This window comes from Pagrus pagrus, assembly GCF_965226575.1.
Source record: "Pagrus pagrus genome assembly, chromosome: 11".
In the NCBI taxonomy this organism is placed as follows: domain Eukaryota; kingdom Metazoa; phylum Chordata; class Actinopteri; order Spariformes; family Sparidae; genus Pagrus; species Pagrus pagrus.
The window spans coordinates 4,765,504-4,781,712 of NC_140195.1; the positions used below are offsets into that span (position 1 = coordinate 4,765,504).

Consider the following 16,209-nt stretch of genomic DNA (forward strand, 5'->3'; position numbering starts at 1 on the left):
CTCATTTTTATGATGTTTTCCTGTATTTGATGCCCCTTTGTGTAGGATTTTTATTGATTGAACAGTTTTGATCTTTAAAATGTAATACTGATGCATGATTTTTTTTTGTTTGTAGAAAAATGAGACACTTTTTTTAATACGACCATCCATATCCAGCGCTGAGCAAAGTGGGGCCACTGGGCCAACGTGGGCCTGCACTATGGTTCAGTTTGGATGGCCAGATGATTTTAGTGAAAAATAATATTAAAACAACTTTTTTTTAAGAACATAGTCATTGTCATTTTAAAACTATTCTGATCCTGGTCATTGCGTACCAACTCACTTAGGGCCTCCCTGTTCATGTCGTGGATTTTCTTGAAAACAATTAATGTCAAAACATCTATTAAATTTAATGGGACCCTACAGAATCCTATAGCTGTACTCGCAATACTACTTAAGTGATGAATTTCTCTGGTATTGTACTGTAACACCCCCACCACTAGATGTCCGTCTGCCTTTTTGATCAAGGGATCATTTGTCAGGGTGAAGTCCACCAGGTGGCACTGTAATAAAAGGAAATATTAGGGGATTTTTTTTTTAATCAGTAGCCTACCCAGTTTATATTTACAATGGAGTAGCTGTACACAGTTCATTTTTAAATGTTTTATTTTATTATAACTTGTCTAAAATATTTGGGGCGACTGTGTCGCATTTATAGGCTAAAAATTTAAAGTTTATATATATTTTTGATGTTTTTTGCTCAATATTAAAAATTGATGCGCAATTATCGCTGTATTGTACAAGTTTACTTATGCATATCCACATCTGTATATTGCGAATCAGATGGCTCATCTTTCATATTTGAATATTAAAAAAAACAACCATCTGTCTGTTCGTCACCTCTGTAAACTCCCTTCATCTAAACATGCAGAATCATTTCTAGATGGTGATACATCGTGTTTTTCCCCCTGTTGCAAATGATATCAGCTCAACAGTTTGAGTGTAAAGTTAAATGTTTGAAAGAAGTCCAGGAATATCTCGATGGAGTCCCAACTGTCATGGACTTCCCTCCACAGTCACCTGACATCAATCCCATTGAACATTTATAGGGGCACTTGAATACAGAGTACGCATAAGAAGCTTTGTTGAACACTATCAAATCATGCCGGGATAACATGAGTCATCAGGTTATGCTCGTGGAGTCCATGCCAGCTCGAGTGCATACCGTTATTTAAGCAACAAAAGGGGGGTGACATATTATTAATGTAACATATTCTGAAATAAAAAAAATAAAAAAATATATTCTGAAATTCATGTACATTTTTATTCGATTCAACTTTTTATTTGAATTGTTCATGATATTTGTGATGACAAAAAATTGTAAGAAATTCAAACCATGTATTTTGACCAGTTGTCTGAGACTTTAAGCTCCATTGCCTGACAGCACATTTCTACACCTGGGTCACACAAGATTCAGTCATGATAAGCAAAGACCGTCAACGTATTTTATATGTCACTTTTATTTAAGTACATGACATTGTGTACACAGTGGTCAATCATTGTTACCGTTTTCATTTCATTTCATTAGTTAAATAAAAAAGTGCAGCTATAAAAAGCAGTTTTCCGCCAACCGCAAAACAATACAAAAAATATAACACAATTTTTTTTTTCCTCGCACACTTGAGTTCAATAAATAAAAGATTAGCGATGCGCAGGCAAAATTTTCAGTGATGGCAGTCTATACATCTTTATGTCACAACAGACACAATATTTGTGTCACAGTATTTCTTCTCTTCTTGTTACTAAACTGAAACTGACACTCTGAAAAGAGGCATCGACAAAACAATCATTTGTTCACGATCAAAAACTGATTCTCTTAATCTGGTGAAGTCACAGGGCAGAAATGTGTCAACATGAAACATGGCCTATTATTCACACATTAAACAGTAAGATAAGGTAGGCCCTCAATTAAGCCTTAATGAACTCAACCCATCAACAAGGCTCACATTCATGCAATACACAGGCAAACACACACAAATTACAAGACACAGGACGAGCCGCAACACTTGGCTCGTCTGCGTTAAGGCATATGGAACATATCTTATATGTTCAGGCACTATATGAGGGAGTTTAACAGATCCCACTGTCATCTCTGTAATCGTGAAAGCTGAATCTACAGGACTGGTTTATAAGATAGCAACCAGCTGTATTTAAGGTGAACCATACAAATATTCTTGACTGATTATGCTTATTATAAGCCATTGGTGTAACTGATGAGCTGAGCCGTGCCTTGAGCTATAGTGCAAGTTTGAAATCAATATCAAATTTAACATTAAATAACCTAGCCTAACCCTCATTCCTTCATAATTACAGAATAGAAAAACTGTTGTGAAGCCAATTATCACTGAAATGAATTATGTAGCAAATGAAAAAGTGGTTATGAGTGGTCTATCAAAGATGGACATTATTGTCAAGCGAAGGATTGCGCTCAATTTTCTGGAGGATTGTGAATCTCAGATTGGCGTTCAGAAAAACACTCTCAGGAAATTTTACAGGCCTGTGCCATCACAAGCACATGGACGGCACGAAAACATTCAACGAGTCCAGCGACACTCCTCTCCTCATCTGGCTCTGGCTTTTACAGCCAATAATGTTGGGCCAACAGGACTGCCACGCTTACTACAGGAAAACAGAAGAAACAAAATTAAATGAGACATTTTTAGACAAATTGTAAAAACCTGTCTAGCCCTGTGAAAGAGGAAATAAATCTCTGTGAAGAGTTATAGTCAGTGAGCAGGTGAGTTAAAAGCACAAGGAGGACTTTGAAGAGGGAAGAAAAGAATCTTGAACATTAATAATAAATCCTTCAGACACAGTATGAAAAAATATAAAAGCTTCTGCCCACATTGTCACACATTGTTCGTGTCCACGGTGACCCCTGATTCTTGGCCATTGCTAGTTTGGCTCTGCTTCAGCCCCACACCATCCTGCAAAGGATAATGGGTTATAGAGGATGGACGGGTGGATTCTTGCTCTTCACATCATTTGTTCATTTGGCATAAAATAGTTCAGATGCACGTGGTGGTCCATCCTCTTACCGAGAGAGCTACTTCCTCGTCAGCTTCTGTAGCATTGCTGTCACCAAGGCGCTTCTGACGGCTGTAATCCAAAATTGAGTGATCAACATTACTGCGTATGTGCGAGCGGATAGACAGGGAGCAAGGAGCGCTTATAAAAGGCCAGCGAAACACCCTAATCACCCACAAGACTATACCACCCACCTACAAAGAAAACCTCACATAGAGACACACACACCAGGCCTGTCTGTCTTACTCCCCAACAAAAAATAGGCAAATAGCCATTTTGTATTCACATCATTTGGCCTGGTGTTCCAAAATCTCAAATAAGGATACTGTAAAAAATAAATGAAAATACTGCAATTAAAAACCAAGCGATTACACAATCTTCAGTGTTCTTCACATTTATTTTATTTTTAATTCAAATGTGAAGAACACACACCTCTTCAGCAGAAAGAATATAATATATACCACCAAATGTTCTGTTGTCACATCTTTATCAGATTTCATTATCTTTTTGGAAATGTTTGTGGCAGATTCAGTTGCCATTTTTAAAGTGGTGAAACTTTGATGCATATCTAGTCTCACAACTTTATAAGAAGTGGTGTGACGTGAAGTTCTGAGACACTCTCATATACAGCTAGTACGGCATTACACACAACCAACTCCGCCCCAACAGGAAAAAAGAGGCGTTTCCTAAGAAACATGTCGAGAAATCTGATGTATCAGCAGCCACTTCCTATTTCATGGAGATGAAATCAGCCAGTGTTAAAAGCTAAAGGACCAGGACCGCACTTTCAGGCACAAACTGGCTCGTTACTTCAAATTAACAGCATTATTCTAAAAAATAACATCATAGACAATGTGTGACCTCTGTAAACTACATGAACATTTCTATTGAGTAATCTTAATCTGTCAATAGGGGGCGGCTGTAGCACAGTGGGTAGAGCGGGTGACCAGCCACCAGAAGGTCGCTGGCTCGAACCCCGGCTCCCCTGGGCGGAACTGAGCTACATGCCGAAGCATCCTTGAACCCCTAAATTGCTCCTGATGCGCAGCTGGCACCTTGCAAGGCAGCCTCTGCCATCAGAGGGCCCTGGATGAGCTGGCGTCTCATCCAGGCGTGTACCCTGGCTCTGTGAGAGCTGGATTTGGCCCCAGTAGCCCCGCAACCCCCCGAAAGGGAGAATAAAAGCGGCAACACCCCACAACCCCAATAGGGACATAGCGGACAAGAGAATGAGATGAGATGAGATGAGATGAGAATCTGTCAATAATACATAATCCATCCATCCAACTTCTTCCACCTATCTGGGGGCTGGGTCGTGTTGGCAGCAGGGTAAGAGGGGCTTTCCAGATGTCTTAACAACATTTTCCAGCTCCCAGGCCAGATCAGATGTAAAACCCCTCCAGCGAGATGTGTCTACCCGGGGGTCTCCTCCCCATTGGACGTGCTCGGAAAACCTCCAAAGTGATGCATTGTAATCGGATGCTTCAACCACCTCAGCTTGATTCTCTCAGGCGATCGAGAAAACTCTTTTAGGCTGTTCATATCCTCGACCTCTTTCTTTCCGTCACTACTCAGAGCCCATGACCACAGGTGAGGGTTGGAAAGATGTAGATCAACTGGTAAAATAAAAACTTTCCCTTGAGGCTCAGCTCCCTCATCACCACAACACCCACTTTACTGCCGACACCGCAACAAACCACGCCTGTACATCTCAGGCTGGTAATAATAACAGTAATAATCTGTTGCCAGTTGTTCTGCTCATCCTTTAAACTCTACCTTCGGAGTACATGTAGCACATTCGCCAATGCAAATGTGTGACATCTACAGAAAAGGAGATGATAAACGCAACCAACGCACCTCATCTTTCATACTTTAACTGGCTTCATCAGCAATGCTGCATTTCGTTGTCCTCCACATTTGAATGTGTGTCAACACTTCATTAAAGCCTCCACACAGCACTTGGGGCAGAGCTTCTTGGACTGAGTGACATACAGTTCTGTGTAGGAGAGTGCTTTGAGGGCTTACTACAGCGTCCCCCTTATGACAATGTTGACACTGTGGTGGAGAAAAAACCCTTAATCAAAAAGCCTTACAAGTGCACAAAACTTCAACATGCAACACTTGACAGACAGAAAGCTTTCACAGTATGGAAAATACTGACTAAACACAAAGCACAGACATAAGAAAAGAAAAAGGTGGAGAAGCCACGACAAGGATCAAGCACTGTCACTGCCATTGTTAAAAGCCATTCAAAGGGTTAGTCTGCATAGTTGAATGAGACATTCAAACATATTACCCCCGTTTTTTCCGGAAGCATGGCAGGAATCCACAGTACCAGCATACACCGAGAATGAGAGCAACGACTATGACTATGATGAGGAAAAAAGGGAGATGTTTAAACATGATGATTCAAAAAAGGTGGTTGGCCTTAGAGGCCAACAAATGTAGCGGTGGGTATCAGGACTTCAGTACAATATATGTACAATATATTTAGGTAAGATTCCATCTAAACTTAGCCGACGTGACAAATACCTTCTTCAAATACTGCTTACAGCCGTTATATAAGCCTTTAGCAGAATATGGATGATTAAAGGACCCCTAACAAGATCAGAGTGGATCGGGATAGTAAATGAAATATATGGCATGGAAAGGTCGACTTTCTCCCTGAATCTTTGTATTGATAAATGTAACAGTTGTTCAAAGAAATGGTTACTATATCTTAATACAGCAGGGAATTAACAACAACTATGTTTTGTGTGATCTTGGATCCTGTACACATGTATTTAACTACCTATCTTTATGTAGGAAACTTGGTACTTGCTGGCTACTGTATGTATTTGCCTTTCCTCCCCCCTGAAAAATATCCGAGCAACCCTTAACACCTCGTAATCTCACAACCATTGTATATGTGATGTTGAACTGCATCCCTTACACCTAATGTATGTCTTTGCTTGTTCATGTTCACTAAATATTAAAGGATAACTACCGTTTTTTACAACCTGGACCTTATTCCTAGCAAAATATATCATTTACTCACCCAGATAACTTTGGTGTCATTTGAAGTTGTTCGGACGAAATTAGATCCAGTGTAGCGCCGGTATATCCATATAATGCGAGTGACGGGGCACCGACACACAGCCTCTATGTAACACATTATCTGCCACGAAGCTAGTTCATTTCACTAATATTTTGTTACGATACGCTAGTGCTATTCCCCTCTGAGTCCGGGCTCGTCTGTTATATGGATATACCGGCGCTACACTGGATCTAATTTCGTCCGAACGACGCCGAATGACACCAAAGTTATCTGGGTGAGTACATGATCATATATTTTGCCAGAAATAAGGTCCAGGTTGTAAAAAAAGGTAGTTATCCTTTAACAAAAAAAGAAATAATAATGTAGCAGTGGGTAAATGGCTGACATCACCCTGACATGAAAAAGCAACGTTTTGCAACAAAACTGCTGCTATCTGTTAGCATTAGTCAGTTAAATCTTACATGGATGAATATCATGTACAAAACACAAACACAGCATGGCTCAACAGTAATGGTTGGCAGGTTGCCATTGGCAACCACTTTGGAAAAAATGGCAAACAATTGTTGCCTTTTGTGGCAACCATTTTGGCAACTGGTAAACAGCAAGAAGTGCTTTAGTACCCTAAAATAAATACATTTCAATATATGCTGCATTGGTGATGTTAAAATAATAGCAGCCACAACCGGAACCTTTAAGCACAGTTCAGAGATCAAAGATTCACAAGGAGACAAAACCATTTTCAAATGTTGCAGGGAAAGCTGTAGCTGTGTGACCTGGCCCGACTCAGCTCCACTCAAGCCGGCTGATGTGCCGCCTGCTTGTCAAGTCACAAATGGCTGCTTTTAAAACCTAAGACAACACACCTGTTTCGACAGCCAATCAGTAGCCTCATTCACACTGCCCTTTCAGTGCGGGAATCATGCGCCAATTCTTTGCACAAACAAAGGCAGTGAAATGGCACATTGCAAGTTTCAACTCATCTCTTCGTGAATCTTTGGTCTGAACCAGTGGCTTGCTGGATTACTTTTTGCGGGATCTATGGAGAACATGGCAACAGCTGCACTACTGGTATTTCTGTACAGGCCTAGCAGGAAATGAAGGTGAACACATTAACTGAGAACACTAAAGATTCAAATTCTGTATCAGATAAAACACAAACTACAAGTAATCCTTATACTGAGATAAAGTTTTTAAAAATGTATAACTAAAAAAGCATATTTTCAGTTTAGGCTACCAAAAGCTGATGCCTGGTTGCCAGCAGTGTAACAAATTTTAAAAGTGAGTGTTGAGCCATGCACAGTCAGGTGACAAAGTGGCACATTCAGTCATTCGAGTATGTTCATGTGGTGATTGCTCAATGTGTCACTTTGTTCCTTTTTGTCAACCCAAATAAAAACATGATGCCCTCAAAAGTCCTCCATAGTCTACTGTGATATCACCATGCTGTTTTTCTGAGGCCATCATCATTTAATTTGGGTCGACATTATCTATTCACATTCTTGCTCTGCTTTTCAAGGATGAAGTTGTAACTTACGTGCTGTTAAAGATCCAACCAACGGTTCAATTATACTTCCTGCACCTGTTATAAAAACAATAAGGAAATAATTATGTCCAACATTGGGTTCGATAAAACCATAATGCTCATCTGCTGGTTACAGAAGCCTTGAGGTGCTTTCTCTCCTGTCTTTTTGACTTGAAAAAGTTTAGTCAGGATAATCTTTCTGGATTCCTTTTTTTTTTTTTTGCAGGAAACCAAATGGGGAAAAAAAATTAATGACTGAAAGCAAGTGGGGGAAAAAAAACGTTCATGTGTGAAACAGAATTTTTTTTTACTGTTACATACACAAAAAAATGTTCTCGTTTTTTTTACTTTCACCAATGGAAAAAAAATAAGGAACATCATTTTTATTGAAAGATTGTTGTTGTTGTTGTTGTGTCTTTTGGTTTGGATCTGGATTTTACTTTCTTTAAAATTGTGAGATGGGCATTCATTTCTGAGGGAATAAAGCATGAATATTGATGAAAACATCTTGCATATTATTGTACTTCACTCATAGATACCAGCCACATAGTGACACAGATCCTATAGACCTGGTGATCTTAAATTGAGCAGTTAATTCAGAGTGATACAATGCTAAAGAGTTTGATATTGGATTAGGCTTGATTCATTTAAAGGGGCCTTGGCAAAGGTATGCTCTCTATTGAGTGCCATTCTACTTGAAACTTCATTTAACCTCCTAGAAAAAGAAATAAAAAGACACAAAATGCTAATCTTATCCAAAAAGGGAAACTTCAGTTAGCTGCACATACAGAATATTATGTGATTAGCATAACCGTATGTTTTGCTCATGTTCAAAAAAATTAAAAATGCTACAATAGTACAATATACTACAGCTCAGAAAGTTGTTGAAAAAGGTTTGGAGGGGAAGGAAAAAAAACAAACAAAAAAAACAAACTTACTGGTACATGTTGGAGGATCAGGCTTAAATGTTCCATCATCTGAACATGAAACCGACCCTGATCCACTGAGTTTAAAACCACTTTGACAACTGTACTGTACAACGTCTCTATATTTATAGACTTCTTTGTCTGGACTGAAAATCCCTTTCTCCAACATAGGTGGAGATTTACAAGTCAGCACTGCAAAATAAATATGACATCTATTAGAATGGACGAAGAAGAGGTTGTGAGATAATATATGAGAGAAACTTCCTGACTTTGGGAAAAAACATGCTGAAAATTAAAAAAACACTTACTGGTACATGTCGGGGGAGCAGGCTGAAATGTTCCATCATCTGAACATGAAGCTGACTCTGATCCACTGAGTTTAAAACCTCTTTGACAACTGTACTGTACAATGTCTCTATATTTATAGACTTCTTTGACTGGACTGAAAGTCCCTTTCGTCAACATGGGTGGAGATTTACAAGTCAGCGCTGCAAAATAAATATGACATCTATTAGAATGGACGAAGAAGAGGTTGTGAGATAATATATTAGAGAAACTTCCTGACTTTGGGAGAAAACATGCTGAAAATTAAAAAAACACTTACTGGTACATGTCGGGGGAGCAGGCTGAAATGTTCCATCATCTGAACATGAAGCTGAGTTTGATCCACTGAGTTTAAAACCTCTTTGACAACTGTACTGTACAATGTCTCTATATTTATAGACTTCTTTGACTGGACTGAACATCCCTTTCTCCAACATAGGTGGAGATTTACAAGTCAGCACTGCAAAATAAATATGACATCTATTAGAATGGATGAAGAAGACCGAAAGGCTTCAAATCTGAGAATACTGCCGGTTTAAACTGCTGCTATTAGGAACTTGTTTGATGTACAGTAGGAGACTTGTAACTAATTTTAGGGATTTATCCTGAAATTTTAAATGTGTTTTTTCATCATACTGTAGGCCTTTCATCACATAAATAAATAGGGCCACTGGTGGGGGCAGCAAAAAACACAACAGTTTTTCGAACCGTGGTGTTACAGCAACTGTTACCCGACTTTTGAAACTGTATCTAACAACCTAGTGGGGCTGGGCAATGTGGCCTTAAAATAACACTGCCATTTTCTTTGTCAATATAGCAATTCACAATATATGTCTTGATATTTTTGTATCTGCTTAGAAGAACTTCGTAAATGCTGAACTGGGCCACAAGATCAGATATCTCAATAAATAACATCAATATCATTTTCAATAAATAATCCTTAGTAATGTGGACACAATGACTGACTGAGCAAAGGTTAGTATTAGAATCAGTAGAAAACTCTGGTAAGTTTAAATATTAAATCACTTTACTGTAATGCAGCCTTTAAAGGGTTTTTAGGGAATAAGACTTTTTGGGAATAAGACTAAATAATGTGATGTCTAAGAAACTGGACCTTTAAAACCAGGAAAAGACAACACCATTGCCACATTACAATATAATGATATAAAGTATTACTCTCATATCATGATGACAATATATTAATATTGACCAGCCCTACCACATAGCAAAAGAAGGGGGAAAAAACAATGAATGTGATAACAAAACATAATGCAAATTAAGACTAAGAGGAAATCTAAAAATAGTATAAAGTAAAAAATAAAGTATAAAAGGATGTGATGTGATTACGCTAATCACATGCAAGACTGTGATAACAAACATAACAGCTAGACTTTCATCTACAGAAGTAAATCAAGTAGTTGTTTTCATTTAACTTACTTTCACATCTTGGAGGTTCAGGTGACCACCGACTGTTTATCTCACATGTCAAGGTAGACTGCCCGACCATTTTAAATCCTTGTCTGCACTTGTACGTGACCGTAGCCTTGTGTCCATGAGGTGGTTGAGAACCGCTAATCCAGTCAGCATTTAAGATGTCAAGATCTTCACATTTAACCTCTGCAGGCAAAGAAAATTTAAAATGGAAACGATCACATTTGTAAAAAAAAAAAAAAAAAAAAAAAAAAAATAAACTTTTCCAAAGTACGTGAGAGTACTAGAAACAGCTGAGATTACACTGTGAATATGTTGAGAAAGGTTGGAAAAAAATTAAAAACACTTACTGGTACATGTTGGGGGAGCAGGCTGAAATGTTCCATCATCTGAACATGAAGCTGACTCTGATCCACTGAGTGCAAAACCTGCTTCACAGCTGTAGCGTACATCTTCTCCAAAGTTATAGGAAACTTTGTGTGGAGTAAGGGTGGCATTGCTAACCAGAGGTGGCGGATCACAAGTCACCACTGCAAAATAAAAATGACATCTATTAGAATGGATGAAGAAGACGCTGTGAGATAATATGTACTTCAGGGTTCAAAATCAGAGAACATTGCCTGTTTAAAGTCTTTGCACACCTTTGTGTTGTTGTTGTTTTTTTTAAAACCATTCAAAGAAAAAACATTACGCACAGAAACCTTGCGCAATAAGTCTGATGTGTTTATTATTCTATTCCTTGCAATAATTCACTGTAATTGAAGATGACTCTGTGGTCCTGTCACTTACTGAAAAACTAAAGAAAATTGTGGGTCTGCCCAATCCTGAAAACAGAACAGGAGCCAGGAGAAGTTCAGCTGCTGATAAAGAGGCTGAAGAATTATCCCAATCACTTCCAGGTATATTTTATGATGTCAGTGGTCCAGTTGATACACTGCTAGCTGTACTGGAACCACGCATTAAAGAGAAAACCACTCTTTTCTGCGTACCAGTTGATACTGAACAGCCACTGGCAGTATGTCTACGGTTCAGAGGTCTACGTTTCAGTCTCAGTGTGTAAACATGACTGATACAACATGAGGTAGTATTTATTATTAAAACATGCAGCAATTGTGGACAAAAAAAAAAAAAAAAACGGATTTTGGTTTTGCAAAGGCCTTCAAACTGGTTGTGGATTATTGCTTCTATTAGGGAACTCGTGGTAGAAGACTTATTATTCACTTAATGAATTTATCCATAAATATATATTGTTTTTTGTTACGATAGTAATTTCATAACAAAGTATTATTTGAGTGAGAGCAAAATATATAAGAAGAGGTTGTGAGATGATATATTAGAGAAACTTCCTGACTTTGGGTGAAAATATGCTGAAAATAAAAACACCAGAATGAACGAAGAAGACCAAATAAGGCTTCAAATCTGAGAATACTGCCGGTTTAAACTGCTGAATACTGCTGCTATTAAGAACTTGTTTGATGTACGGTAGGAGACTTGTAACTAATTTGAGGGATTCATCCTGTAATTTTAAATGTGTTTTTTCATCATACTGTAGGCCTTTCATCACATAAATAAAAAGGGCCACTTGCGGGCGAGCAAAAAACACAACAACAGTTATTCGAACCGTGGTGCTACAGCAACTTCCTGACTTTTAAAACTGTATTAACCACCTAGTGGGGCTGGGCAATATGGCCTTAAAATAATACTGCCATTTACTGCCAACAATACATGTCTTGATATTTTTATATCTGCTCAAAAGAACTTTGTAAATGCTGAACTGGGCCACAAGATTAGATATCTCAATAAATAACATCAATATCATTTTCAATAAATAATCCTTAGTAATGTGGACATAATGACTGACTGGGTAAAGGTTAGTATTAGAATAAGTAGAAAACTCTGGTAAGTTTAGAAAATTAAATCACTTTACTGTAATGCAGCCTTTAAAGGGTTTTTAGGGAATAAGACTCAATAATCTAATGTCTAACAAACTTGACCTTTAAAACCAGGAAAAGGCAACACCATTGCCATATTATAATATAATGATATTAATATTGCCCAGCCCTACCACATAGCAAATGAAGGAGGAAAAAACAATGCAAATTAAGACTAAAAGGAAATCTAAAAATAGTATAAAGTAAAAAATAAAGTATAAAGGACGTGATGTGATTACGCTAATCACATGCAAGACTGTGATGACAAACATAACAGCTAGACTTTCATCTACAGAAGTAAATCAAGTAGTTGTTTTCATTTAACTTACCGTCACATCTTGGAGGTTCAGGTGACCACCGACTGTTTATCTCACAAAGCAAGGTAGACTGCCCGACCATTTTAAATCCTTTTCTGCACTTGTACTCGACCATAGCCTTGTATCCATGAGGTGGTCGAGAACCACTAATCCAGTCAGCATTTAAGATGTCAAGATCTTCACACTGAACCTCTGCAGGCAAAGAAAATGTAATTTAAATGGAAATGATCACATTTGTAAAAAGGACATGAGAGTATCAGTAACAGCTGAGATTACAATGTGAATATGTTGAGAAAGGTTGGAAAAAAAATTAAAAACACTTACTAATACATGTTGGGGGAGCAGACTGAAATGTTCCATCATCTGAACATGATATTGACGCTGATCCATTGAGTGTCAAACCTGCCTTACAGCTGTAGCGTACAACATCTCCATGGTCATAGGAGTCTTTGTGTGGAGTGAAGGTGGCATCGCTAACCAGAGGTGGCGGATCACAAGTCACCACTGCAAAATAAAAATGACATCTATTAGAATGGGAAAAGTTGCAGAGGTTTATTTAGTAATGTATTTTGTATAAACACACTGAGACTACCAACCTTCACATATCGGCAACCTGTCCATCCACCCTTGTGCTCCACAAGTGATTCGGCTTTTACCAACCATTCTGTAACTAATCAAGGAAGTAAAACATTTTTTTTTTTAAAGTTAAAAAACTTTTTACGTCATACAACAACACTGAAAACACTGAAAATTAAGTAAGCCCTACTGAGCAATCCACTGTGATTAGATTTAAATGTTTTTTCATTTGGAAACAGGTGTTTTCTATACTATAGTGTTAAAATACAGTACTCACAACTACATTTCAAAAACAATTTCTATGAACATGAACCATCACATGAATCATCTCAGTTTATTAGTTACCCTTCGTTGCAAGTGATCTCAATGTGATCACCAAACAAATTCTCTTTAGGGTAATGAATTTTTCCATTTTCTACTTCTCCAGGACTGCCACAGTTATTCCCTGCAAAAAAGGAAAAAAACTCTCATTAGTATTGAACTCCACCGTTTAAAATGAGTGAATACCATTATGAACTAATGACAACAAACTGGTCACCAGATAATGTCAGTTTTTCCACATAAAAGAGCATTTTATGATGTTAAGCTGTAATTCACAAAAAGGCTTCAAATTTGAGAATAGAGAATAAAAAGTGCTAATATTTACTCTCGCATTTTAGCCTCACAGTACTCCAACTGCCAGCAGTACAAGTAATGGATGAGGACCCTCCTGCAGAATGGTAACCAGAATTACAGGTAAAGGCAACTCGATCCCCACTGGCGAAAGTTTCTTGAAGGATGTATTCGTCCTTCAATTGCATGTTGGGTCCTCCGGCAGGTACGGAACAGTTTTGAGCTGTGATGAAAAATGAAGAAAGAAACAGATGAGCACCAGCAGTGAGGACAAGTGAACGTTAGACCAAACACCAGCTTGTTTATAATAACAACACGTGTCACAAGCTTATCTGTGTAACTCACCGTGAGCAGTGATGGCAAATCCTAAACAGCTCAGTAATAGGAAGACAATGACGCCCATGATGGCAACTGGAAAGTCTGACTGAAGTCAGGGAGTTTTCTGGCAAAGACGAAAAGCAAATGTACGTCAGACAATCAGATGATTAGTGGTTAAGATGGTTTATACTACTGACGCCTCCGCGGAACACATTCAATTTCAGACATGCAAATTATCAATAACAACTAGCTACCACTCTCACATTGAAATAAAACATAATTAGTTCAGTTTAGGATAAAATACACAATACATACGTACGTATGTAGATAACGACAGATATTAGGTCCGTAGTGGATGTGTATTGACAGAAATGCGCTCAGGCTTGTCGTTTGTAGCCGACTGGCGAAAACGTCAACTACACCAAACTCCATTCAAAATCCTTTAATATTTTGCCAACTAACGTGACACCGCTTATGAAGCTAATCCTACAGAGCTACTTTACAACTTGTCCATAACGACAGTTTTGACTGACACATTCGGCATACGTTTCAAAGAACAGAAATACAAGGATGTCGATATAACAGTGAAATGTTAGTCCTTAAAACTAGTAGATAAGACATGTTTCCCCTCCATCTCCCTTCGTCAAAACACGGCGCAAGCTTAACTATATTCAACTTTAATAAAAAATGGATCCATGCCGAAGTTACCGGTAGAACTTCGGGATACTGAAACTGCGTTTAACTGTCTTCAACTCGACGTATGAATTTGCTCATATCAAATTCATTATTCAAGTCGTGAAATCGCAACCTTAAGCTGGGTTAGCTTGGTGTCGTTTAGCTAACATAGCATCGACAAACGTTAAGACGGTTCCATTCGAGAGAGAGCGTTACCGCGGTTCTGTTTTCGGGTTGGTAGCACAGTTTGTCAAAGAAAAGGGTGTATTTTGAACTTACCCAGTGAAAATACGAAGAGGCTGCCACAATGGCTGCGGCCACAGAGTAGAAATCAGGCTGCCTCCTCCTGCGCTGCTGTCTTGACGTCTGACGGAAATGGGCGTGGCCCCATAAACTGTGACGTCACTGCGCCTTCATCTGAAACATGCTGTGAGCCGCAGTGTGAAATGTTTGTATTGAAGGAAAACGTGAGCACAAAAGGTCTTTAGGCAAACAGTTATTTTTGGAGTAACCATTTCATAGGTCGGAGGAAGTACGTTGTTAGTAGGGAACTGGAAAAAAAATAAATATGTAAAAATAAAATATAAAAAGTGCAATACACATGGATTCAATTGCATGATTTAGTGAGTGTTAGATGATTGACTACATGTGGTTTGAGGCCCTGAAGCAGCCATTTTGTAAAATTCATTTTTTGTGAATATACTGTACACTGGTGAATGCTATCCTTAATATTTCCCAGCAAGACTTTGTAAGCCATAACCCAGAAACAATTTCCCATCATTATAACACTAACCCTGTGTGATGTAATGGACCCAACCCCAGCAGAGTTAATATGAGGAAGTGATGTATTCCCCTGAGCGATATGTTCTGTCTTTTTATAAGTAATGTTCCTCTTTTACTATTTTTTTCTCCTTCCTTCCTCAAAACTACAAAACAACGAGATGAGAGAACCAGCAAAACCTTATCTTCAAAGTTGCAACAAGACTCTCTGATGTTAGATGTATTCTGTGTCCTGCTGCACATCTACCTGTGGACACTTGGAATTTTTATCACATCAATTTAGACGAGATATCTCCATGCCATTAAACACCTCACCGCTGATTCATTGTTTGTGCAAGGGATTCGTTTCCAAATACCTGGGTGAGGTATTTGCATTTAAAAATTGTGAGGAAACGATCCCTGTTTGTTCTAAATCACATAGGTCTATATCAGTGAGACAAAAATGGCAACAACAGCAAGCTTTCTTTATGATTTTATTTACACACACACACCTTCATTGACTTGTCTCTCAAGTCACACTTATGTATGTGTCAAAAAAAAGCCAACATACATGGAATCAGTACTACTGCACTGACATGATGGAGATGTGAGCTGTAATATTTGTGGACAGGATGTGAGGGTTCGGCTTTCCAATGAAAATTTGCAATGACATTCCATTGTGGGAAAAACGCCCACACACTCCTCCCCCGTTTCA

At 38.4% G+C, this 16,209-nt stretch overlaps 1 protein-coding gene across 11 annotated transcripts; it reads right to left on the minus strand.

Annotated features, from left to right (window-relative positions):
• Positions 1-1,481: 1,481 nt before the first annotated feature.
• On the minus strand, positions 1,482-15,105 carry LOC311265412 (complement component receptor 1-like protein). Of its 11 annotated transcripts, XM_084367025.1 has the most exons (17): positions 15,015-15,105; positions 14,088-14,184; positions 13,777-13,965; positions 13,476-13,575; positions 13,151-13,224; positions 12,879-13,058; positions 12,567-12,746; positions 10,657-10,836; positions 10,313-10,492; positions 9,156-9,335; positions 8,860-9,039; positions 8,564-8,743; positions 7,638-7,682; positions 5,363-5,435; positions 3,078-3,138; positions 2,885-2,966; positions 1,482-2,658 (listed from the first exon to the last, which is right to left on the minus strand). In XM_084367025.1, the coding sequence occupies exons 2-16, from the start codon at positions 14,143-14,145 to the stop codon at positions 2,889-2,891; spliced, it is 1,938 nt and encodes a 645-aa protein (XP_084223151.1). In that variant the 5' UTR covers positions 14,146-14,184; positions 15,015-15,105; the 3' UTR covers positions 1,482-2,658; positions 2,885-2,888. The 11 variants fall into 11 exon arrangements, 10 of the variants coding, with proteins under 10 accessions (XP_084223151.1, XP_084223158.1, XP_084223154.1 ...); XM_084367032.1 differs by lacking the exon at positions 8,564-8,743; XM_084367028.1 differs by lacking the exon at positions 2,885-2,966.
• Positions 15,106-16,209: the final 1,104 nt, after the last annotated feature.

What these genes read in the sequence shown, in the direction of transcription:
- LOC311265412 (XM_084367025.1), bottom strand. Translation starts at nt 14,145, where the DNA reads ATGGGCGTCATTGTCTTCCTATTACTGAGCTGTTTAGGATTTGCCATC. An exon ending in ATTTGCCATCACTGCTCACG is followed by an intron (nt 13,966 to 14,087) that starts GTGAGTTACACA and finishes TTTTCATCACAG; the next exon opens with CTCAAAACTGTTCCGTACCT. An exon ending in TGAACCTCCAAGATGTGACG is followed by an intron (nt 10,837 to 12,566) that starts GTAAGTTAAATG and finishes TTTATTTTGCAG; the next exon opens with TGGTGACTTGTGATCCGCCA.